The 27,118-nt window shown below is 43.3% G+C and overlaps 1 protein-coding gene across 1 annotated transcript in view; it reads left to right on the forward strand.

Annotated features, from left to right (window-relative positions):
* Positions 1 to 27,118, forward strand: part of LOC134337483 (dedicator of cytokinesis protein 8-like) — a 244,031-nt gene that overhangs the window by 50,613 nt on the left and 166,300 nt on the right. The window contains exons 10-11 of the mRNA XM_063032540.1: positions 11,943 to 12,023; positions 20,565 to 20,724. Of these exons, the coding sequence (XP_062888610.1) occupies positions 11,943 to 12,023; positions 20,565 to 20,724 (241 nt within the window). The remainder of the gene's footprint in view (positions 1 to 11,942; positions 12,024 to 20,564; positions 20,725 to 27,118) is intronic.

Below are 27,118 nucleotides of genomic sequence, written 5' to 3' on the forward strand. Positions count from 1 at the left end.
AATTTTGGGGCTGTGCCCTTTAGTTCTGGATACCCCCACCATGGGAAACATCCTCTCCACATCCACTGTATCTAGTCCTTCCAACTTTTGATAGGTTCCAGTGAGATCCCCATGCATCCTCCTAAATCCCAGTGAATACAGGCCCAAAGCTGCCAAACTCTCTTCATATGTTAACCCCTTCATTCCTGGAATCATCCTCGTGAACCTCCTCTGGACTCTGTCCAATGACAACACATCCTTTCTGAGGTATGGGGCCCAAAACTGTTGACAATACTCCAAGTGCAGCCTGGCTAGTGTCTTATAAAGGCTCAGCATTATCTCCTTGCTTTTATATTCTATTCCCCTTGAAATAAATGCCAACATTGCATTTGCCTTCTTTACCACAGACTCAACCTGTAAATTAACCTTCTGGGAGTCTTGCATGAGGACTTCTAAGTCCCTCTGCACCTCTGATGTTTGAACCTTCTCCTCATTTAGATAATAGTCTGCTGTATTGTTCCTTTTACTAAAATGCATTATCATACATTTCCCAACACTGTATTCCACCTGCTACTTTTTTGCCCATTCTTCCAATTTGTCTAAGTCCCGTTGCAATCGCATTGCTACCTACTCCACCACCTGTCTTCGTATCATCCACACACTTTACCACAAATCCATCAATTTCATTATCTATATCATCGACAAACAATGTAAAAAGCAGTGGTCCCAATACTGGCCCCTGAGGAATACCACTAGTCACTGGCAGCCAACTAGAAAAGACCCCTTTTATTCCCATTCACCGCCTCCTGCCTGTCAGCCATTCCACTATCCATGCCAGTATCTTGCCTGTAACACCATAGGAACTTAACTTGTTAAGCAGCCTCATGTATGGCACCTTGTCAAATGCCTTCTGAAAATCCAAGTAAATGACATCCACTGCCTCTTCTTTGTCCACCCTGCTTGTTACTTCCTCAAAGAACTCTAACAGATTTGTCAGGCAAGATTTCCCTTTACAGAAACCATGCTGACTCTGACTTACGTTATCATTAGTCTCCAAGTACGTCGAAACATCATCCTTAATAACTGGTCTATAATTTCCTTCCATTTGCCTTCTCCTTTCCTAAAGAGTGGAGTGACATTTGCAATCTTCAAGTCCTCCGGGACCATGCCAGAATCAAGTGATTTTTGAAAGATCATGAGCAATGTCAGAATCAGAATCTGAATCAGAATCAGGTTTATTATCATTGGCATGTGACGTGAAATTTGTTAACTTAGCAGCAGCAGTTCAATGCAATAAGTAATCTAGCAGAGAGAGAAAATAATAATAATAATCAATACAATAAAAAATAATAAATAAACAAGTAAATCAATTATGTATATTGAACAGATTTTAAAAAATGTGCAAAAACAGATATACTGTATATTTAAAAAAAGTGAGGTAGTGTCCAGAGCTTCAATGTCCATTCAGGAATCGGATGGCAGAGAGGAAGAAGCTGTTCCTGAATCGCTGAGTGTGTGCCTTCAGGCTTCTGTACCTCCTACCTGATGTTAACAGTGAGAAAAGGGCATGCCCTGGATGCTGGAGGTCCTTAATAATGAACACTGCCTTTCTGAGACACCACTCCCTAAGTATGTCCTGGGTACTTTGTAGGCTAGTGCCCAAGATGGAGCCGACCAGATTTATAACCTTCTACACCTTTTTTCGGTCCTGTACAGTAGCCCCTCCATACCAGACAGTGATGCAGCCTGTCAGAATGCTCTCCATGGTACAACTATTGAAGTTTTTGAGTGTATTTGTTGACATGCAAAATTGCTTCAAACTCCTAATAAAGTATAGCCATTGTCTTGCCTTCTTTATAACTACATCGATATGTTGGTACCAGGTTAGATCCTCAAAGACCTTGACACACAGGAACTTGAAACTGCTCACTCTCTCCACTTCTGATCCCTCTATGAGGATTGGTATGTGTTCCTTTGTCTTACCCTTCCTGAAGTCCACAGTCAACTCTTTCGTCTTACTGACATTGAGTGCCAGGTTGTTGCTGTGGCACCATTCCACTAGTTGGCATATCTCACTCCTGTATGCCCTCTCATCACCACCTGAGATTCTACCAGCAATGGTTGTATCATCAACAAATTTATAAATGGTATTTGAGCTGTGCCTAGCCACACAGTCATTGTATATAGAGAGGAGAGCAGTGGGCTAAGCACACACCCCTGAGGTGCTCCAGTGTTGATCATCAGCGAGGAAGATTTGTTATCACCAATCCGCACAGACTGTGATCTTCCAGTTAGGAAGTCAAGGATCCAATTGCAGAGGGAGGTACAGAGGCCCAGGTTCTGCAACTTCTCTATCAGGATTGTGGGAATGATGGTTTTAAATGCTGAGTTATAGTCGATGAAACAGCATCCTGATGTAGGTGTTTGTGTTGTCTCAGTGGTCTAAAGCCATGTGGAGAGCCATTGAGAGTGCGGCTGTCATTGGCCTATTGTGATGATAGGCAAATTGCAATTGGTCCAGGTCCTTGCTGAGGCAGGAGTTCAGTCTAGTCATAACCAACCTCTCAAAGCATTTCATCACTGTCGATGTGAGTGTTACTGGGCGATAGTCATTAAGGCAGCCCATATTATTCTTTTTCTTGGCACTGGTATAATTGTTGCCTTTTTGAATCAAGTGGGAACTTCTGTCTGTAGCAGTGAGAGGCTGACAATGTCCTTGAATACTCCCGCTAGTTGGTTGGCACAGGTTTTCAGAGCCTTACCAGGTACTCCATCAGGACCTCCTGCCTTGTGAGGGTTCACTCTCTTTAAAGACAATCTAACATCGGCCTCTGAGACGGAGATCACGGGGTCATCAGGTGCAGCAGGGATCTTCACAGCTGTAGTTGTGATCTCCCTTTCAAAGTGTGCATAGAAGGCGTGAGTTCATCTGGTAGTGAAGCATCGCTGCCATTCATGCTATTGGGGTTCGCTTTGTAGGAATGTATCTGTTGTCTCTTCAGCAACCTCTCTCAGGACTCTCGGATGAAGTCCATCCAGCCCAGGTGACTTATCTACCTTAAGACCTTTGAGTTTGCCTAGCATTTTTACCTTTGTAATAGCAATGGCATTCAGTCCTGCTCCCTGACAATCATGAACCTCTAGCACATTGCAAGTGTCTTCCACAGTGGAGACTGATGCAAAGTACCCATTAAGTTCATCTACCATTTCTTTGTCCCCCATTACTACCTCACCAGCAGCATTTTCCAGTGGTTCAATATCAACTCTCACCTCCATTTTACTCTTATATAAGTGAAATAACCTTTGGTATCCTGCTTTATATTATTGGCTAGTTTGCCCTCATATTTCATCTTTTCCCTTCTTATAGCTTTCTAATTGCCTTTTGTTGGATTTTAAAAAGCTTCCCAATCATCCAACTTCCCACTCACTTTTGCTACCTTATATGCCCTTTCCTTGGCTTTTATGCAGTCCTTACCCTCCCTTGTCAGCCACGGTTGCCAACCCCTGCCATCTGAGAACTGCTTCCTCGGCTGGACATATCTGTCATGCGCCTTGTGAACTATTCCCAGAAACTTCAGCCATCTCTACCCTGCCGCCATCCCTGCCTGTATCCTCCTCCAATCTACCTGGTCAAGCTCCCCTCTCATGTGTCTGTAATTCCCTTTATTTCCATTGCAATACTGATACATCGAAACATAGTAAACCTACAGCACAATACAGGCCCTTCGGCCCACAAAGCTGTGCCGGACACGTCCTTACCTTAGAATTACCTAGGCTAACCCATAGCTCTCTATTTTCCTAAGCTCCATGTATCCATCCAGGAGTCTCTTAAAAGACCCTATCATTTCTGCCTCCACCACCATCGCCGGCAGCCCATCCCACATACTCAGCACTCTCTGCGTAAAAAAACTTACCCCTGACATCTTCTCTGTACCTGCTTCCAAGCACCTTAACACTATGCCCTCTCATGCTAGCCATTTCCGCCCTGGGAAAAAGCCTCTGACTATCCGCACGATCAATGCCTCTCATTATCTTGTACACCTCTGGTCACTGGCCTCCATGCAGAATATGACCCGTCTACAACCACTCTGCTTTCTGTGGGCAAGCCAGTTCTGGAACCACAAAGCAATGTCCCGTCAGATCCCATGCCTCCTTAATTTCTCAGTAAGCCTTGCATGGGGTACCTTATCAAATGCCTTGCTAAAATCCATATACACTACATCTATGGCTCTACCTTCATCAATGTGTTTAGTCACATCCTCAAAAAATTCATTCAGGCTTGTAAGACACGACCTGCCTTTGACAAAGCCATGCTGACTATTCCTAATCATATTATGCCTCTCCAAATGTTCATAAATCCTGCCTCTCAGGATCTTCTCCATCAACTTACCAACCACTGAAGTAAGACTCACAGGTCTATAATTTCCTGGCCTATCACTACTCCCTTTTTTTGAATAAGGGAACATCTGCAATGCTCCAATCCTCCGGAACCTCTCCTGTCCTCACTGGTGATGCAAAGATCATCACCAGAGGCTCAGCAATCTCCTCTCTCACTTCCAACAGTAGCCTGAGGTACTTCCCGACAGTTCGGGTGATTTCTCCAATTTGATGCTTTCCAAAAGCTCCAGCACATTCTCTTCCTTAATATCTACATTCTCAAGTTTTACAGTCCACTGCAAGTCATCCCTACAATTGCCAAGATCCTTTTCCGTAGTGAGTACTGAAGCAAAGTATTCATTAAGTACCTCTGCCATCTCCTTAGGTTCCATACACACTTTTCCACTGTCACACTTGATTGGTCCTAATCTCTCACATCTTATCCTCTTGCTCTTCACATACTTGTAGAATGCCTTGGTGTTTTCCTTAATCCTGTCCGCAAAGGCCTTCTCATGGCCCCTTCTGGCTCTCCTAATTTCATTCTTAAGCTCCTTCCTGCTCGGCTTATAACCTTCTAGATCTCTATCATTACCTAGTTTTTTGAACCTTTTGTAAGCTCTTCTTTTCTTCTTGACTAGATTTACAACTGCCTTTGTACACTACTGTACCCTACCATCCTTTCCCTGTCTCATTGGAATGTATCTACGCAGAATCCCACACAAATATCCCCTGAATATTTGCCACATTTCTTCTGTATGTTTCCCTGAGAAAATCTGTTTCCAGTTTATGCTTCTAAGTTCCTGCCTGATAGCCTCATATTTCTCCTTACTCCAATTAAACGTTTCCGTAACTTGTCTGTTCCTATCCCTCTCCAATGCTACGGTAAAGGAGATAGAATTGTGATCACTATCTCCAAATTGCTCTCCCACTGAAAGAGCTGACACCTGACCAAGTTCATTTCCCAATACCAGATCAAGTACAGCCTCTCCTTTTGTAGGCTTATCTACATATTGTGTCAAGAAACCTTCCTGAACACACCTAACAAACTCCACCCCATCTAAACCCTCACTCTAGGCAGATGCCAATCAATATTTTGGAAAATAAAATCTCCCACCACAACAACCCTTTCCAGAATCTGTCTCCCTATCTGCTCTTCAATGTCCCTGTTACTATTGGGTGGTCTATAAAAAACACCCAGTAGAGTTATTGACCCTTTCGTATTCTTAACTTCCACCCACAGAGACTCCTTAGACAACCTCTCCATGATTTCCTCCTTTTCTGCAGCTATGACACTATCTCTGATCAGCAGTGCCACGCCCCACCTCTTTTGCCTCCCTCACTGTCCTTTCTGAAACATCTAAAGCCTAGCACTCGAAGTAACCATTCCTGCCCCTGCACCATCCAAGTCTCTGTAATGGCCACAACATCATAGCTCCAAGTACTGATCCACGTTCTAAACTCATCAGCTTTATTCATAGTACTCCTCGCATTAAAATAGACACATCTCAAACCATCGGCCTGAGTGCGTCCCTCCTCTATCACCTGCATATCCTCCCTTTCGCGCTGTCTCCAAGCTTTCTCTGTGAGCCAACCTCCTTTTCCTTCGTCACTTCAGTTCGGATCCCAATCCCCAGCAATTCTAGTTTAAACTCTCCCAATAGCCTTTGCAAACCTCCCCGCCAGGATATTGGTCCCCCTCAGATTCAAGTGCAACCCATCCTTTTTGTACAGGTCACACCTGCCCCAGAAGAGGTCCCAGTGATCCAGAAATCTGAATCCCTGACCCCTGCTCCAATCCCTCAGCTACGCATTTATCCTCCACCTCATTCTATTCCTATACTCACTGTCATGTGGCACAGGCAATAATCACAAGATTACTACCTTTGAGGTCCTGCTTCTCAACTCCCTTCCTAACTCCCTGTGGTCTGTTTTCAGGACCTCTTCCCTTTTCCGACCTATGTCATTGGTACCAATATGTACCATGACCTTTGGCAATTCTCCTTCCCACTTCAAGATATCATGGATGCGATCAGAAACATCCTGGACCCTGGTACCTGGGAGGCAAACTATCATCTTCATTTTTTCTGCGTCCACAGAGTTGCCTGTCTGATCCCCAATATAGAGTCCCCAATCACTGCTGCCATTCTCTTCCTTTCCCTACCCTTCTGAGCCACAGGGCCAGACTCTGTGCCAGAGGCACAACCACAGTTGCTTCCCCCAGGTAGGCTGTCCCCTCCAACAGTACTCAGACAGGAGTACTTATTGTTAAGGGGGAACAGCCAGTGGGGTACTCTCTAGTATCTGCTTCTTGCCCTTCCCTCTCCTGACTGTTACCCACTTAACTGTCTCCCGAGGCTCTGGAGTGACTACCTGCCTATAGCTCCTCTCCATCACCTCCTCACTCTCCCTGACCAGACGAAAGTGCAACCTGTCCCTTGTGTCTAGGGCTCACCTGCCCCAGAAGAGGTCCCAATGATTCAGAAATCTGAATCCCTGCCCCCTGCTCCAATTCTTCAGCTACACATTTATCCGCCATGTCATTCCATTTCTATCCTCACTGTCGCGTGGCACAGGCAGCAAACTTGAGATTAATACCCTTGAGGTCCTGCTTCTCAGCTTCCTTCCTAACTCCCTATTTTCTTTTTTCAGCACCCTCTCCCTTTTTCTTCATATGTTGTTGTTACCAACATGTACCATGACTTCTGGCTGCTCACCCTCCCTTTTCAGGATATTGTGGACGCATCCAGAAACATCTCGGACTCTGGCGCATGGGAGGCAAACAACCGTCCATGTTTCCTTTTCGCATCCACAGAATCGCCTGTCTGTCTCCCTGACTATAGAGTCCCCTATTATTGCTGCCATCCTCTTCATTTCTCTACCTTTCTGAGTCACAGGACCAGACACAGTGCCAGAGGCATGGCCACTGTTGCTTCCTCCAGGTAAGGTGTCCTCACCAGTACTCAAAATGGAGTGCTTATTGTCGAGTGGGACGGCCACACGGGTGCTCTCCACTATCTGATGTTCCCCCTTTCCTCTCCTGACAATCACCCATCTACCTGCCTCCTGTAGTCTTTGGGTGACTGCCTCCCTGTAGCTCCTGTCTATCACAGCTTCTCTTTCCCTAACCAGCCGAAGACCATTGAGCTGCAGCTCCAGTCCCCTAATCTGGTCTCTAAGGAGCTGCATCTCGATGCACCTGGTATAGAAATGGCCACTGGAGAGGCTGGAAGTCTCCTAGAGATCCCACATCTGATACCCAGAACAGAACACTGGATCTGTAGGCACAGCCCCTATTCTCTCAAGATTTAAATAAGAAATGAACTTGCCTGCTTGCCTTGCCTCAACCTGTTCTCACCAAAGCCTTGTTGAGTATCCGTATTACTTTGCCTCAGACTTCTCCAACAATGATCCTCCCACATGACCACTCCGCTAGGCGGTACCTCTCTTTTATAGCGACTGGGCTTCCCATCAAAAATCTTTGTCAGACCTGCATGGGAATGTTTCTGTTGCGTCTGCACTGTACTCCAATCAATGACTCCCATCGAAAAACTCGCTGCTTTTTCAAGCTCTTTGTTGGACCTGCGCGGGAACACTCCTGTTGCATCTGTGTGGTACTCCAATCAATATCAGATATTCACTCTGGTATCTCTTGTCTTTAGTGCATACATTGTTCCAGTAATGTCCGTATTATGTCCAGTAACATAATTTTCCATATTACCTTCATATTTCCGTAAGATATATATAGGACATTTAGCTCATCGAGTCCATGCAAACTCTCAAAACAATCCTGTCACCCCACTTGCTTCCCTATAATTTCTTCTGTCAAAATATAGCATCTGAACTTCCAACTGACCCACATTACAGTTCTTGGGATCTAGTACTTAATTTAATATGATTAGTCCATCTTTTTTCTTTATAAATATGGCTGTAATTTTTTCTTTACTTATCTGTTTTTAAAGTAATTGCAAGAATTGTAGCGTTTCATTGATTCTATTGTATTTCTTTGTTCTATTGTAAATGCCCACAAGGAAGCAAATCTCGGGGTTATATATGGTGACATGTATGTACTTTGATAATAAATTTACTTTGAACTTTGAACCATGAAAACATTGATATTCACTTCGTAGCACCTCTGTTCTCCTTGCAATTTCAAACATGATTATTTTCTTACTTTTCCAATACTGATGGTATTTTAGAAAAAGTTTAACTTTGAATAAGGTGCAGACAAGAATGAAAATAGAATACAGAGTCTTCATGCGGTGGGTTTTGCCACCAAGAATGGTGTTTTAGAGACTCTACCGTGGTATTTGTGAAGTTTTGTGATGGTCTGGTGCCCCCTGAGGTATCATTAGGATATTGGAACAAGAATCTGTAGATGCCTTGTGACCCTCTGGAGCATCAATGTACAGCAGGATCCTGGGCTGCAAGTCCTTCGCTCCATGAAAGTGGCAACACAAGGAGACAGAGTGGTAAAGAAGGCATGTGACGTGCTTGCCTTCGTCAATCAGGATATTCAGTTCAAAAGTTGGAAAGTCACGTTGCAGCTGTATAAACCCTTGGTTAGGTCCCATTTAGAGAATCTTGTGTGTTTCTGGTCACCACGCTATAGAAAGGATGTATGAGAAGCTTCCAGGGTGTGCAGCTGACGTTCACCAGGATTTTGGGCTGGATTGAAGACTATCCGCTTATAAGGAGAAGTTGGACCAAATTGAGTTGTTTTCTGTGAAAAGTCAAAGGCTGAGGGATGATCTGATAGAATCAAAAAAATTTTGAGAGGCACAAGTAGAGTAGATAGTCAATCTTTTTCCCATGATGGAAATGTCAAAAATTGGAAGTATAGGTTTAAAGTGAAGAGAGTTAAGGCTAAAGGAGATTTACAACCAATTTTTTCTTTGCGTAACACCAGCTGGTGTCTGATGAGAGGGTGGAAGCAGATATCTTAGTAATGTTTAAGAGGCATTTAGCCAGACACACGAACAGGCAAGGAATAGAAAGAAAGGACCATGTTCAGGCAGGTGGAATTATGTAATTTGACATCTTGATTGCTGCAAACATGATGTGCCGATGGGCTTGTTCCAGTGGTATTGTTCTGTGTTCTATGTTCTATGCTGAAAATCTTGCAGCAGAAGTAGAAAATGCTGCAGGCATTCAGCATTGCTGTGGAGAGCAACAAGAGGTGACATTTCAGGTTAAAGAACCTACATCAGAACTCCATTTTTCTCTCTCTAAATGGCCTTAATTATTCTACTAACCAGATGGCTCTATAAACATTAGAATCACTGAGGCAATGCTGGCTTCACCCTGTTAATCTTGCTTTGTCCATCCTTTACCACCCTCTTTGCAACTTAAAACTAACTTGTTTATCATTTTCCCAGGTGTGATAAGAGTCTTCAACCTAAGACGTTAGCCCTGTTTCTCTTTTTACAGATGCTGCCTGACCTGCTGAATGTTTCTAGTGTTTTCTGTTTCTATTTTGAAATCTCTTCTTTTCTATTCCTCTTTCCTGCTTCGAGTTGTAGAGTCATACTTGTATAGTGCAGAAACAGGTCCTCCACCCTGTCTATCCATATCAACCAACTTGTGTATCCAAGCTAGGCCCAGTTGCCTGCATTTGGCGCATATCCCATATCCTTCTAAACCTTTCCTATCCATGTCCTTGTCTAAATGTCTTCTAAATACTATACTTGTATCTACCTCCTCAACTTCTTCTGGCAGTTCATTCCATATTCCCATCAGCCTTGGTGTGATAGATATGCTTGTATTCTGTGTGACTAAAAATATCGCAAGTCCTTTTCATTATTTCAGTAAGGCAAGATCATCCTAAAATATAAATATAATTAGATTTGAGGAGATGTATATTGATTAAAAAGAAATAGGAACGTATCTTGATATATTTATTGATATAAATCAACCAGCAGATTTATGGGCACAGCTACTCAAACCTGTGCTTAAAATACAAATGGACTCGTTTGATTTTTATCTTGCAGAGTGAGGTTTGGAAATGAGTTTGTTGCTTAGCAGGAGTTAAGGTTTCTTTTTTTTTATTTTATTTTTATTTGGATAAGGAATTCACAATTATCATGTACTTTTTTCACACATATAACCTTTTCCATTTTTTTATATGTATAAAACTACAATTATTTATACATTCTTAAGTACACATTGAGATGATATAAAAGGAAAATAAACATTTAAATAGATAATTATGTACTGTGGTAAATCTAACCTATTAGGCTAAGTAATGAAATTAGTTGTTAAGAAAAATGGTAATAATAGTTTCCATACAACCCTTCTGGACCATTTCCACTGGTCCAAAATGTTGCATACAAGCCTATATACCAACCATTGTAGGTGTTTATATCCCAATTTGTTCGTGCTTGTTCCTGCCCGCAGACATAATTATCCAATCCCTATGTACTTATTTACTTAATTTTTTCATTTTTTTTTATCCCTTTCCCAAATCTTTCCCTTTACTTGTGTTAATTCTCTATTTTCCAAAAAAAAAACAAACATTTAGACTAGGGGTGCTTACGTTAGCAATATTACTGTGTTGATGAGAAGAGCAATATAAATCATTAGGAGAGTCATCTAAAGTCTGCTCGCATTGGGGTTATATATTCAATCCATTTATTCCAGATTTGATAAAATGTTTCTTTTTGAGTTCTCAGGGAGTAAGTCAACTTTTCCATTTTAAATATTTCCAAGATAATTTCGTACCAATCTTCTAATGTAGGTGGTATTGGATTTAGCCATTTTCTAGTGATTGATTTCTTACTTGCCGCTAAGAGGGCCTGCAGCAACTTTATATCTTCCTTCTGTTCAAGGAACAATACATGCCCCAAATAGAGCGTCTCAAAGTTCAGAGGTATCTGGGACCTAAGTACCTTAACTAATGTTCTATGAATACCTTCCCAAAATAGACTTAATTTAGGGCAATCCCAGAAAATATGAAAATGATTTGCCTCCTTGGAGCCGCACCTTCTCCAACACATCACATTTGTATCTTTATATTTTTCCTGATATGGGGAGGAGTTAAGGTTTCATTTAGAAAAAAAGTAATGTGATCGGGCAAGGTGAAGATACAAAATGGCAAATCAAAAAAGGTGAAAGGAAAAAATGCAATAAAGAAAAAAAAACAATTTTCTCAAGGAATGCACATATAAAGCTGTATAACAGGAATATTTAAATATATGAAAGAATGGAAATAACAGGATGGGAAATTGGTTTTATCTGTGTTCCTCCTCTCATTCTTCTCTGTACTCATCTTTTTTTCAAACAAACCTTCCTCTGCAACCACATATCGTTCACCCATTCTTTGCTGGAGATCTTTAAAAGCTATTTGACCAATAGTTGGGGCCTTATCTTGACATCACCTTCAAAGGATGGCAGCTCTAGCAATCCAAATTTCTAATTCTCAATTTGAGTAAGAACCCAACTGACTCAGACCATCACTCTGAGCCTTAAGTTCAGATTGTTCATGAGAGTCCTTTTCTGAATGGTGACCAGACTTGTTTGTATATTCCAGTTTGATGTTCCATTTTTTTCCTATGTCTCCAACGTTCATCAAAGCATTATGTTTCCTGCAGGTGGAGAAGGTTCTACAGCAGGGCAGCATTGCTGAATGTGCCGAGCCATATATGAGTATTAAAGAGTGCGAAACAGCCAAGGTATGTGATTGCGGTCTCTCAGATCCCACACTTCCTCCTCCCCCAATGTCAGCAAGATGTCCCAAAATGCTAAAGGAACATCTTCTCGACTCCGCAAGATGTTTTAGTATCTACAAGTGCAGCTGCAACAATATTTACAGAGCTTGATATCAACCCAGACAAAGTAGCTTACACATCTGCACCTCCAAAGGCACACTTTGAATCCAGTCTCCCCCATTAGTGCTCTGCTCTATTCAACTTGGGTATTCCAGCAGCACTTTCCAAACCTGTGACCTCTGACGCCTTGAAGGCCAAAGGAAAGGACCACCATCATCTCAGGTTCTCTTGAAAGTTACACACTATACAGACTTTTGTATTGCTGTTCTTTATTATGCTTGATCTAAGTCCTGGAACCCCCCATAAGAACTCTGCACGAATGCCTTCACCAAAATGGACCAGAATAGTTTGAGAAGGTTATGAACAGTCCGTGTTCCAAGCCTTTCCTATTAATGCTCCCCAACTCTTTCTGCGCTACATTGACAACTGCATTGGTGTTATTTCATGCAAACATACTGAGCTCATCAATTTCATCAACTTTGCCTCCAATTACCAACCTACCCTTAAATTTACTCGATCCATTTCTGACGCCTCGCTCCCCTTTCTTGATCGTTCTGTCACCATCTCTGGAGACAAACTGTCTACTGATACCTTTTATAAACCTACGAACTCCCATGGCCATCTTGACTATACCTGTCTTCTGAAAAATGCCATTCCCTTTTCTCAGTTCCTTTGTCTTTGCCACAGCTATTCCCAGGATGAGGCTTTCTTTTCCAGGAGATCAAAGATGTCCACCTCCTTCAAATAATGGAATTTCCCTTCCTTTAGCATTGATGCTGTCCTCATCCACATCTCTTCCACTTCCTGGATATCCGGCCTCATCCTATCTTCCCACCACCTTAACAAGGGTAGAGTTCCTCTTCTCCGCACCCACCACCCCACAAGCCTCTGCATCCAGCACATCATTCCTGTAACCTCTGCCATCTTCACAGGACTCTACCATCAAATACATCTTTATCCCCACCTCTGCTCCCTGCTTTCTACGGGGATCACTCCCTTCATAATTCCCTTGTCCATTCATCCCTCCTCACTAATCTCCCTCAAGGCATTTATCTGTGCAAGAGGAAAAAGTACTACACCTGCCCATTTACCTCCTCCCTCAGCTCCATTCAGAGCCCCAAACAGGTGAGGCAACACTTCACCTCCGAATCTGTTGGGGGTCATCTATTATATCCAGTACTCCCTATGTGACCTCCTCTACATCAGAGAGACCCAATGTAGGTTGGGGCGGGGGTGCTGCCTGTCAAGCACCTTCACTTCATCTGCAAAAAGCAGGATTTCCTTTTAATTCCAACTCCCATTCCCATTCTGACATGTCGGTCCATGGCCTCCTCAAGTGCCATGATGAGCCACTCTCAGGTCAGAGGAGCAACACCTCATATTTCATCTAGGTAGCCTCCAATTAGATGGAATGAACATCGATTTCTCCAACTTCTGGTAATTGTCCCCCCTCCCCCTTCCCTCCTCTCCAATTTCCCACCCTTACCACCCTTCCCTCATTTTCCTATCATCTTCTACTGGTGCCACTGGCGCCCCCTGTCCTTCCCTTTCTCCCATGATCCACTCCCCTCTCCTATCAGATTCCTTCTTCTCCAGACCTTTACCTTTATCACTTATCACCTCCCAGCTTCTTACTTCATTTCCTCTCCCACCCACCTGGCTTCACTTATCACCTCTACTTTGTACAGCTGTCTCTCCCTCCCACTGCCCCAACACCTTCTTATTCTGGCTTATTATCCCTTCCTTTCCAGTCCCGATGAAGGGTCTCGGCCCGAACATTGACTGTTTATTCATTTCCCTAAATGCTGCGTTGACCTGCTGAGTTCCTCCAGCATTTTGCGAGTGTTACTTTAGTTTAAGAAGGTTTCTTTTTCTCAGGGCAATCAGGGATAGGTGGGAAATGCTGCTTTTTCAATTAATGCCTCCATCCTGTTTTTTTAAAAATAATTGTGTGACTGTATTCAGTCATATTCGTATTAGCCAATACTTCCCTCAATAGAACACCTGTTTGCAAAAAATCTTCTTGAGCACAAATTACTTGGTGTGAATCCAATATCTGTATCAGAATGATTTTTGTCATTGCAGTTTTATGGGAGAGATTTATGATCGGTTAATTAACTATTAGGTTAATGAATATTAACACTGTGCTTTAAAAACCTAATTACTGTTGGTTTCTTGTTTCTGTTGTGATGCCTCTGATATGTGTTGAGGTTTTAGTCCAATTTTTATCCTCTGTTGGTGTATGGTGGACTCTTTTGGAAGAATAGAGTGCAGTTGCCTCACATAAACATTCCCTTGGTGACGAATTACTGACTCTGCTTGTGGGTAGACTTGACAACTCACTGCCAAGCTTGATCTTGCTGTGTTTAAGTCCTGTCCTGTGCTTATAGGGAGGAGGTGTTAATGCACCAGGTTTAGTTAAAGGGAAGTTGACACAATGAATAGAGGCATGGTTCGTATTGGGCGTTGCTGGTGTGAGTAATTGATGTACGTAACTGGTAAATTAAGGTGTGCTTGTGCGAATGATTATGAGAAGGATGTGGCTGACAGGAGGGGTAGTGAATGGCGCTGTGTTGCGGGAGGAGAATGTGGATGTAGATGAAGCAGCTGTTGGGAGGGGCTGGTGAAAAGAGTGTGATGGTGGAAGAAGATAGCAAATGAGGATGGGTGGACAGAGGAAGGGTTGGTCTATGGGATGTGGCATGATCTGAATGATTAGTGAATGGGGATGTGCTGGGTACAGAAAAAGTTAGTGAAAGAGGCGTAGGGGCAGATACAAGAAGATGGCTAATGGGGGGGTGATGGGTTTTAGGAAGGGTAGAAGGTATGGGTGTGGTGAATGTGGATGTGCTTAATGGAAGAGCTTTGTAAATATTTAATTATACAAATATTTCAGTGAGCTGCTCTGAAATAAACTGATCACCACTGGTGTTTATATAACTTCTGCTATCTAATCATACAGCCAAATGATGTTACAAAGTGCTGTGCAGTGATTGGTATTTTTTGTAGTTGTAACTCACCACAGTGAACTTGTGTGCAGTAGGAACTCATGAACAACAAAATGGTAATGAGCAAACATTATGTTTCAGTAACATTGAGGGATAAATATTCACAGGACACCAGGGATAAACCATTTCCTCCTCCTATACACGATACAATGTGATTTTATACTTCCGGAGTGCAGAACTATACACTGCAGAGTCCCACACAGGCTAATGTAATAACCTGCTTTGTAAGTTGGTTGTCCAGGACAATGCTGAGAATTTCTTTGTCTTAAGGTTAATGCCGTGGGATCTTCTCTCTCCATCTGGGATTCAGATAGATATCAGCTTATTATTGGCTATTGCAAAGCAGCACACCTGACCGTGCATCACTCCCTCAATTCTGCACCTCTTGTCAGTGATGTTCCATACTGGAACATAGAACAGTACAGCACAGTACAGGCCCTTCAGCCCATAATGTTATGCCAACCATTTAACCCACTCCACGATCAATCTAATCCTTCCCTCCTACAGTATTGTGCAAAAGTCTTAGGCACGTATATACAGTGCCTCTAAAAAGTATTCACCCCCCCCCCCGGAAAGTTTTATGTTTTATCATTTTACAATATTGAATCTCAGTGGATTTAGTTTTGCTTTTTTGACACTGACAACAGAAAAAGGCTCTTTTGTGTCAACATGAAAACAGATGTCTACAAAGTGATCTAAATTAATTATAAATACTAAACACAAAATAATTGATGGCATAAGTATTCACCCCCTTCAAGTCAGTATTTAGTAGATGCATCTTTGGTAGCAATTACAGCCTTGAGTCTGTGTAGATAGGTCTCTATCAGCCTTGCACATCTGAACACTGCCATTTGTCTCCATTCTTTTTTACTAAACTGCTCAAGCTCTGTCAGATTGCATGGGGATCGTGGGTGAACAGCACTTTTCAAGTCCTGCCACAAATTCTCAATTCTCAAATGCTGGACTCTGACTTGGCCACTCCAGGACATTAAATTTGTTGTTCTTAAGCTGTTCCTGTGTAGCTTTGGCTTTATGCTTGGGATCATTGTCTTGCTGGAAATCAAAACTTCTCCCAAGTTGCAGTTTTCTTGCAGACTGCATCATGTTTTTCTCCAGGATTTCCCTGTATTTTGCTACATTTATTTTACCCACTACCTTCACAAGCTTTCCAGGGCCTGTTGCAGTGAAGCATCCCCACAGCATGATGCAGCCACCACCATGCTTCATGGTAGGGATGGTGTGTTTTTGATGATGTATCGTGTATGGCTTATGCCAAACATAGAGTTTAGTCTGATGGCCAAAAAGCTCAATTTTGGTTTCATCCGACCATAGAACCTTCTTCCAGCTGTCTTCAGTTTCTCCCATATGCCTTCTGGAAAACCAGCTGAGATTTCATTTGAGTTTCTTTCAACAGTGGGCTTTTTTCTCTTTGCCATTCTGCTGTAAAGCTGCAACTGGTGAAGCACCCGAGCAACAGTTGTATGCACAGTCTCTCCCATCTCAGGTACTGAAGCTTGTAACTCCTCCAGAGTTGACATAGGTCTCTTGGTGGCCTCCCTCACTAGTCCACTTCTTGCATGGTCACTCAGTTTCTGAGGACAGGCTGCTCTAGGCAGATTTACAGTTGTGCCATATTCTTTCTGTTTCTTGATGAATGACTGTACTCCAAGGGATATTCAGTGATGGAAATTTCCTGGTATCCATTTCCTTACTTGCGCTTTTCAATAACCTTTTTGTGGAGTTGCTTGGATTGTTCTTTTGTCTTCATGGGTAGCTTTGCCAGGATACTGACTCACCAGCAGTTGGAGCTTCCTGATACAGCTGTATTTTTACTGGAATCAATTGAAACACCTTGACTGCACACGACTCCAAAAGCAGATTCCATTTAACTAATTTTGTGACTTCTAAAATCAATTGGCTGCACCAGTGATGATTTGGTGTGTCATATTAAAGGTAGATGAATACTTATGCAATCAATTATTTTGTGTGTTATATTTGTAAGTGTGGGCACGTGGCCTAGTGAATAAGGCATTGGACTAGTGACCTGAAGGTTGTGAGTTCGAGCCCCAGCCGAGGCAGCATGTTGTGTCCTTGAGCAGGGCACTTAATCACACATTGCTCTGTGACGACACTGGTGCCAAGCTGTATGGGTCCTAATGCCCTTCCCTTGGACAATATTGGTGTCCTGGAGAGGGGAGACTTGCAGCATGGGCAGCTGCTGGTCTTCCATACAACCTTGCCCAGGCCTGCGCCCTGGAGAGTGAAGACTTTCCAGGCGCAGATCCATGGTCTCGCAAAGCTAACGGATGCCTTAAAAATATATTTGTAATTAATTTAGATCATTTTGTAGAGATCTGTTTTCACTTTGACATGAAAGAGTCCTTTTCTGTTGATCAGCGGCAAAAAAAACAAATTAAATCCACTGTGATTCAATTTTGTAAAACAATGAAACATGAAAATTGCCAAGGAGGCTGAATTCTTTTTGTAGCTACATATATAGCTACAGTTCCTGAGACTTTTGCACAGTACTGTAAATGGCAATGAGGTTCACTCCCTGATGAGCTTGATGCCGTTTATGCTCGCGGTTAGGGAGTATACTGGAGTTATCGGAACACAGCAGATATTAATTCAGGTGAGAACCATTCTTTAGTTCTTACTGTACATTGTAAATTGCATACACTAAGTTGATGCTACAGTATTTTTGGAAAAGTCTTGGGCACCCTAGCTATATATGTGTGTCTATAAGACTTTTGCGCAGTATGGTACATAGCCCATAATCCTCAAATTTTCTTTCATCCATGTGCCTATCTATGAGTCTCTTAAACCAGGAGTCCCCAACCTTTTTTGTACTGTGGACCGGTTTAATATTGACAGAATTCTTGCGGACCGGCCGACCAGGGTGGGGGGGAGGGGGTAGGGTTGCCAACGGACAAGAGTAACAGTCAAATGCATTGTTTACCCAAAAGACTACAATGACCATGAAGCCTTGCGCGGGCACCAATGTGCATGTGCGTCGTGACCTGCCGATCCCCCCCCACCCAAGCAAATCTTTGGCGATTCTGTTCGTGGGGTCGTGGGGGTGGGTGTTAATCACTACCGGAATATAGGTGATAAGTGGGTAATACACTCAATTTTGTTTCTAATAGGGTTTATCTAATGAATTTAATATTAAACACGGAGCACATATTTTCCTCGCATGGACATAATGATAAGTCAATTATCAGGGGAGCTTGAAGTAAGTGTTGAACGAACTTCCAGTAGAAGTGGCAGAAGCAGGTTTGATATGATCAGTTAAAGAAAAATTGGATAGGTATATGGACAGGAAAGGAATGGAAGGTTATGGGCTGAGTGCAGGTCGGCGGGACTAGGTGACAGTAGCGTTTGGCACGGACTAGAAGGGCCGAGATGGCCTGTTTCCGTGCTGTAACTGTTATATGGTTATATAGGTCACTTGTAAGTCAATAGCATCATAACATTTTAAGTAACATTTGGATATTAAACGCACAGCACATATTTTCCCCGTATGAATATATAAAATCATTGAAACACACCAATATCGCTGAATCAGTGGGAGCCCTGGGCTTGTTTCCCTGCAACAACACGGTCCCATCGAGGGGTGATGGGAGGCAGTGATACTCGAAGGGGGTTCCTGATGTCCAGTCTATTCCACAGTTTAGTTTTCGTTGCATTCATTGCAGAAAACTCTGCTTCGCAGAAAAATGTTGGAAATGGAAGCAACGTTTTCAGTGCTTCTGTGGTATCTCAGGATATTTAGCCTTGACTTTGATCCAAAATGCCGACAGAAATGTTATGTCAAACATACTTTTCAGCCTGTTGTCATTTGCAAGCTCGAGGAGTTGATCGCCTTCCCGCCCTGACACGGATGACGCGCGGGTCATGACCTCACATGCGTAATGGCTGATCAGTGGCCGTGACAGGGAATGAGGAAAGGTGCAGCTAACTCATATCGCCATATCATATCGCTTCCTCGCGGCCCGGTGGTTGGGGACTGCTGATCTAAGCCTCAGAACATCAAACACCACCAGTCCTGCCCTTGCTTCAACCAATTCTCAGTAATGGTCACACATCATAATTCTATGTACTGATCCATGCTTTAAGTTCATCACCCCTGTTCTTAATTATTCTCACATTAAACACATTTCAACCTGTCCAAGTGAGTGTGTTAATGCAAGTTGACTGTGCTTTTTTCCATAGATACTCCCTGGCCTGCTGAGTTCCTCCAGTATTTTTCCTATCCTACAGTCTCTTTGCATATTGCATCTAGCTGTATACCAACAGCTCCATCTTCTCACAATAGTTAGCATTCTCCTCCTAGTCTAGTTTAAACTCTTCCCAACAGTTCTAGTGAACCTGTCCACAGGGACATCGGCTCCTCCAGAGTTCCCATCCCTTTTGTACTGCTCATACCTCCCCCAGAAGAGGTCCCAATTATCCAGAAATCAGACACCCTGCCCCCCCCCACACCAACTTTTCAGTCACACCTTCATCTGTCAAATCATCCTATTTTTGCCCTCACTGGTGCGTGGCACAGGCAGCAATCCGGAGATTACTATCCTTGAAATCCCGCTTTTCAGATCCCTTCCCAACTCCTTATATATGCTCCTCAGGATCTCATCCTTTTCCCAGCTATGTCGTTGGTACCAATATGTACCATGGCTTCTGACTGTTCTCCTTTCCCCTTTAGAATGCTGTGGATTCAGTCTAAGATGTCACTCTATGCCCTCCCTACCTGGGAGGCAACGTACCATCGGGAGCCCGGTTCATGTCCACGGAATCCCCTGTCTGTTCCTCTAACCCATGAATCCTCTATCACTGCTCTCCTCTTCTCCCCTCCTTCCCTTCCGAGCCATGAAGGCAGATTGAATGCCAGACACCCGGCCTCTGTGGCTTTTGCCTGGTAGGTCACTCCCCTCTCCAACACTATTCAAATACTTCTTATGGAGGGGACAGACGCAGGTGTACTCTGCACAGACTGCCTATTCCCTCTCCCTCTCCCTCTGCTGAGAATCACCCTGCTACCAGCCTCCTGCAACTTCATTATGACTGCCTTGCTGCAGCTCCTGTTTGCCAACCCCTCAGTCTCCAGAATGACCTGCAGAGCATCCAGAACCAGCTGCAGTTCCCTAACATGGTCATCAAGGACTTGCAGCCAGATGTACTTCTTGCAGGTATAGTCACCAGGGACAGAGGAGGTCTGCTTGACTTCTCACATCCTGCAAGAGGAGCACAGAATTCTTGAACTCAAAAAGGAACAGGAGTGCTACCATTCTACAGTGGCTGGGTTGCTTTTCCTGCTCAGTGTGATGTCCTTTGCCTGTTTACTGTGGTCATTGCTAGGTCTTCACTATCCCCGTAGATTTTCCTCATGGCCTTGAACAAAACCCTTGATCTTACCTTTTTAAAAATACTTTTCCAGAGTAAAGAAAAGATTGGAAAACTTCGGTTCCAGGCAGCTTCCTTCTGCCAACGCCTGAAGTCCTATCGGATGCCTTTTGCTTGGGCGGCTATTGATCTCACGAGTCTGATTTCCAACAGTGAATCCCAGAATTCACCGGACAAAGAAGCCAACAGTGGAGGTAAGCTGATCCAATCAAATTGTTCATTTGTGTCATGGACTGAATAAGGGATTGAAAAAAATTTAGCATTAATTAAAAAAAGCATTGTGAAGGTAAACGGATCTACAAGCTGAAATATCCTCAAGCCTTAGGTTTTGAAAATGAAAACTAATGAGATAGTTGATGCACAGATTGTCAGAATTTTATATATTCAAGAAGAACGTATTCTAATGAGGGAGGAAATGGGGAACTATAGATGATTTGAAAAAGGATCTGGTGCTTTCCTGGCATATATGATGAATAAACTCTTCTCAGGCTTCTAGCCGGGTACAAGTATTAATTTGAACCGACGTTTTCATGACAAACTCTGCCATCTTTATCAGGGATGATGCCTGGACATGTCTAGTCTAATGGTATTTATACCCTTGTGGTCCATCCCTCCTGATTGGTTAGTCCTCATCCAATCAGGTTCCCACTCTCTCACCTTGTTTTCTCACTCTAAATAAGAACTGGAAATTGATTGTAAACTAGACATATACCTTACTATAGGAAGGCCATGGAAGCACTGGAAAGGGTACAGAGGAGATTTACCAGGATGCTGCCTGGTTTAGAGAGTATGGATTATGATCAGAGATTAAGGGAGCTAGGACTTTGCTCTTTGGAGGGAAGGAGGATGAGAGGAGACATGATAGAGGTGTACAAGATATTAAGAGGAATAGATAGAGTGGATAGCCAGTGCCTCTTCCCCAGGGCACCACTGCTCAATACAAGAGGACATGGCTTTAAGGTAAGGGGTGGGAAGTTCAAGGGGGATATTAGAGGAAGGTTTTTTACTCAGAGAGTGGTTGGTGCGTGGAATACACTGCCTGAGTCAGTGGTGGAGGCAGATACACTAGTGAAATTTAAGAGACTACTGGACAGGTATATGGAGGAATTTAAGGTTGGGGGGGGTTATATGGGAGGCAGGGTTAAGGGTCGGCACAACATTGTGGGCCGAAGGGCCTGTACTGTGCTGTACTATTCTATGTTCTATGTAGACATGCCCAGGCATCATCTCAGATGAAAGTGACAGAGTTTGTCATCGAAATGTCGGTTATAATCAATACTTTTACCAGGCTGGAAGACTGAGAAGAGTTTATTTGTTATAGATCATTTACTTAGATATCATTTTTAGGGAAAGTGTTCAAATCTATTATGAAGAAAATGGAAACGACAATTTGATTAGTTTAATAGGACTGGACAAAATTAACATGGATTTATGAAAGGAAAATCATATTTGACAACTAAATAAGTATGTTTGTGGTTGTAAGTGGCAGACAGCTGGGGAGAAGCGGAGGTGCAGAGCAAGTTAATGGATGTTGTGTATTTAAACCTCCAGAAATCTTCAGTAAGCTACAACTGAAAATATTATTGAAACACGTAGGATTGTAGGAATATACCCACATGGTTTGGAGATCAATTAGAGGAGAGAAAATGGTGAGTCATTTTCAGTTTGAGAGTCTGTGACACAAGTGTCAGTGGATAGACGGGCTGATTAGGGATGGTCAACGTGGCATTGTGCGTGATACGTTGTTTCCAACCAATCTTATAGAGTTTTTTGAAAATGTTGACAGGAAAGTTGATGAAGGGAAGGGCAGTGAATGTTGTCTACATGGGCTTTACAAACATCCCACCTCTCCCGGAACTTCTGAGAGTCTCCCGCATATGAATAGTGGCTCCCTGATGCCCGCAAATTATATACAATATCACGGAAATCAATTTTTTTGAGAGCGAGCGAGAGAAAAGCAAGACAGAGCAAGAGAGCAACCACGAGAGAGAGCGAGAGAGAGCGAAGGCAAGCTAGCGCGCAAGCGAGAGAGCAAGAGAGAGCGAGCGAGAAAGCGAGAGCGCGCGAGCGAGCGAGAGGGGGAGAGAGAGAAAGCAAACGAGAACGCTTGAGAGCGCACGAGCGACCACGAGAGAGGCAGAGAGAGCGCGCCTTTATAGAGTGTTCCAAAAAAATATAAAACGTACGACACCCCAGACTACACTAAAGTGTACCCCTGCCTAATAGGGGTCAAAATAATGACAGTGTTGCTCGCTGCACTGTTTGCAACAGTGACTTTTCTATTGCCCATGGTGGGTTAAGACTGTAAAGACGTGTTGAGGTGAGTTTAACAGGTGTCATTCGTTCATTAGCATGGCTAAGGTTATTTAAACTCGCTGGCCAGCTGCTAAGGAGCTACTCTGTTGCAGACACCCCACCTCTCCCGGAAGTCTCCCGCAAATTGATGGTGCTACCTCCCTGAAATGAGTTTTTGCAGGGTGGGATGTCTGGCTTTAGCAAGGCCTTTGACAAGGTTCCACGTGGGATCATGGTTAACAAGGTTGAGTCACTTGGCATTGAAGATGAGGTAGTAAATTGAATGGACATTAGCTTGGCAGGAGAAGCCAGAGAGTGGTAGTAGTTGTTGCCTCTCTGACTACAAGTGTGCCACAGGGATCATTACTTGGTCCGCCATTGTTTGTCATCTAAGTCAATGATCTGGATGATAATCCAGAGATTATCATCGGAAACCAGAGGACACGGCCTCGGAATTGAGGGCTGTCCTTTTAGAATTGAGATGAGGAGGAATTTCTTTAACCAGAGAGTGGCAAATCTGTGGAATTTGTTGCTACAGGCAGCTGCGGAGGCCAAGTCTATATGCACAGCACCTATAAAAAGTACTCAAACCGCACCCCCCCCCCGAGAAGTTTTAATATTTTATTGGTTATAAGGATGAGAGGGGATCTGATTGAAACATATAAGATTATTAAGGATTGGACACGCTGGAGGCAGGAAGCATGTTCCTGCTGATGGGTGAGTCTAGAACCAGAGGCCACAGTTTAAGAATAAGGGGTAGGCCATTTAGAACGGAGTTGAGGAAAAACTTTTTCACCCAGAGAGTGGTGGATATATGGAATGCTCTACCCCAGAAGGCTGTGGAGGCCAAGTCTCTGGATGCTTTAAAGAAAAGGATGGATAGAGCTCTTAAAGATAGCAGAATCAAAGGTTATGTGGATAAGACAGGAACTGGATGCTGATTGTGGAAGATCAGCCATGATCACAGTGAATGGTGGTGCTGGCTCGAAGGGCTGAATGGCCTACTCCTGCACCTATTGTCTATTGGATTTAATTAGGCTTTTTTGACACTGGTTAACAGAAAAAGACTCTTCAGTGTCAAAGTGAAAGCCGATCTCTACAAAGTGATCTAAATTAATTACAAATATAAAGCACAAAATAGTTGATTGCTTAAGTATACACCCCTCCCCCCTTTAATATGACACACCAAATCATCACTGGTGCGGCCAATTGGTTTTAGAAGTCACATAATTAGTCAAATGGAGATCTGATTTTGGAGACCTGTGTTTCAATTGATTGTAGTAAAAATACAACTGTATCTGGAAGGTCCAACTGCTGGTGAGTTAGTATCCTGGCAAAATTACACCATGAAGACAAAAGAACACTTCAAACAACTCTGCAACTTCCAAGGGGGGGGGGGTGGGGTGGGGGTGTAAATACTTTTTATAGGCACTGTGGTTGATACATTCTTGATTGGACAGGGCATGAAGGGATTCGAGGAGAAGGCAGGAGACTGGGGCTGAGAGGAAAATTGGATCAACCATGATGAAATGTTGGAGCAGATACGGTGGGCCAAATGGCCTATTTCTGCTCTTACATCTTATGGTTTTATAATGGGTTAAACTGGATCGGCAAATTTGCGATGATACCATGATTGGGGGCATGGTAGGCAGCAAGGAAGGTTATCAAAGTTTGCAGGGAGATCTAGAGCAGCTGGAAACGTGGGCTGAAAAATAGAAGATGGAATTGAATGTAGACAAGTGTGAGATGTTGCATTTTGGGAAGGAAAACCAAAGTAGGACTGGCACAGTGAGTGGTAGGGCATTGCACAGTGTGGTAGAACAAAGGTTGTAGGGATAGCCCAGGAAATTATAGACCAGTGACTCGTACTTGAGTGGATGGTAAGTTGATGGAGAAGATCCTGAGAGGCAGGATTTATGAATATTTGGAGAGGCATAATATGATTAGGAATAGTCGGCATGGCTTTGTCAATGGAAGATCATAACTTATGCACCTATTGAGTTTTTTGAGGATGTGATTAGACACATTGAGGGGGGTAGAGTAGTAGATGTAGTGTATATGGATTTCAGCAAGGCATTTGATAAGGAACCCCATGCAAGGCTTATTAAGAAAGTAAGGAGGCATGGGATCCAAGGGGACATTGCTTTGTGGATTCAGAACTGGCTTTCCCACAAAGGGCAGAGAGTGGTTGTAGACGGGTCATATTCTGCATTGAGGCCGGTGACCAGTGGTGTGCCTCAGGGATCTGTTCTGGGACCCCTACTCTTCGTGATTTTTATAAATAACCTGCGTGAGGAAGTGGAGGGATGGGTTAGTAAATTTTCTGATGACACAAAGGTTGGGGGTGTTGTGGATAGTGTGGAGGGCTGTCAGAGGTTACAGCAGGACATTGATAGGATGCAATTCTGGGCTGAGAAGTGGCAGATGGAGTTCGGTCCAAATAGGTGTGAGGTGGTTCTTTTTGGTAGGTCAAATATGATGGCAGAGTATAGTATTAATGGTCAGACACTTGGCAGTGTGGAGGATCAGAGGGATCTTGGGGTCCGAGTCCATCGGACACTCAAAGCTGCTGCGCAGGTTAACTCTGTGACTAAGAAGGCATACGGTGCATTGGTGTTCATCAATCATGAGATTGAGTTTAGGAGCCGAGAGGTAATGTTGCAGCTATATAGGACCCTGGCCAGACCCCACTTGGAGTACTGTGCTCAGTTCTGGTCCCCTCACTACAGGAAGGATGTAGAGACCATAAAAAGGGTACAGAGGAGATTTACAAGGACGTTGCCTGGATTGGGAGCATGCCTTATGAGAATAGGTTGAGTGAAGTCAGCCTTTTCTCCTTGGAACGACAGAAGATGAGAGGTGACTTGATAGGGGTGTATAAGATGATGAGAGGCATTGATGGTGTGGATAGTCAGAGGCTTTTTCCCAGGGCTGAAATGGCCAGCATGAGAGGGCACAGTTTTAAAGTGCTTGGAAGGAGGTACAGAGGAGATGTCAGGAGTAAGTTTTTTACGCAGAGAGTGATGAGTGCATGGAATGGGCTGCCAGTGACGGTGGTGGAAGCGGATACGATAGGGTCTTTTAAGAGATTCCTGGATAGTTACATAGAGCTTAGAAAAATAGAGGGCTGTGGGTAACCCTGGGTAATTTCTAAGGTAAAGACATGTTCGGCGCAACTTTGTGGGCCGTAGAGCCTGTATTGTGCTGTAGGTTTTCTATGTTTCTATTATTCCTTGAAGGTGGCATTACAGTTAGATAAGTTCGTAGAGAGAGTTTTTGGCACATTGGTCTTCATAAGTCAATGTACTGAGTACAGGAGATGAGATGTTATGTTGAAGTTGTAGAAGACGTTGGTGAGGCCTAATTTAGAGTACTGTGTGCAGTTTTGGTCACCTACCTACAGGAAAGATGTAAAATAAGGTTGAAAGAGTGTAGAGAAAATTTACAAGGATATTGCCAGGACTTTGAGGACCTGACTTGTAGTGAAAGGTTGAATAAGTTAGGATCTTATTCCCTAGAGTGTAGGAAAATGAAGGGAAATTTAATGGAAGTATACAAATTTATGAATTGTATAGATAGCGTAAATGCAAGCAGGCTTTTTCTTCTGAGGTTGGGAGGGGAAACTTCTTCACTCAAAGGGTGGTGAGAATACTGAAAGAGCTACCAGCAGAAGTGGTGGATGTGGGTTCAATTTGAGCATTTAAGAGAGACTTGATAGGTATATTTGGAAGGGGCAAGGAGGTCTATGGTCTGGGTGCAAGTCGATGGGTCTTGGCAGAATAATAGTTCAGCATGGACTACATGAGAGATGATGAGGCCCTTGAGCGCTTTAGAGTTATTTGCGCACTTTAGAATGTTCTGCTACACTTTTTTTTGCCATATGCAGGATGGCGGGTTCTAGTTGGGACATCAGTTCAGTCTGTTGTACGCTCACCCATTTTCCTAGTGAACTAACTGCACCTGATATTCCCAGGTGGTCTGTCCCACAAGTGTCAACCAGCAGGATGATGCTAAACTGGGTCTTCCCACAACGCAGAAGTATTTTCCCTCTCTGCTACATCAAAAAGGTTTCATAAATGCAAGTTGCCATTGTTGTCATTGACATTGCTGGTGCTGGGATGTGTGTTGAAGTGTTAATCTAAGTATTGCAGCAATTTTAACCTCACCCATTCAGCCAAGAAACTGTAAAACACTTCCTGATTTGACTCACTATTGTCATTAGAAAGTAAGTTTGGACATTGTGTAAATTAGGCTTTACATCTAATCCTGCTGATTTCACACACAAATAGGCAG

Source organism: Mobula hypostoma, chromosome 24 (assembly GCF_963921235.1).
Source record: "Mobula hypostoma chromosome 24, sMobHyp1.1, whole genome shotgun sequence".
NCBI classification, from domain to species: domain Eukaryota; kingdom Metazoa; phylum Chordata; class Chondrichthyes; order Myliobatiformes; family Myliobatidae; genus Mobula; species Mobula hypostoma.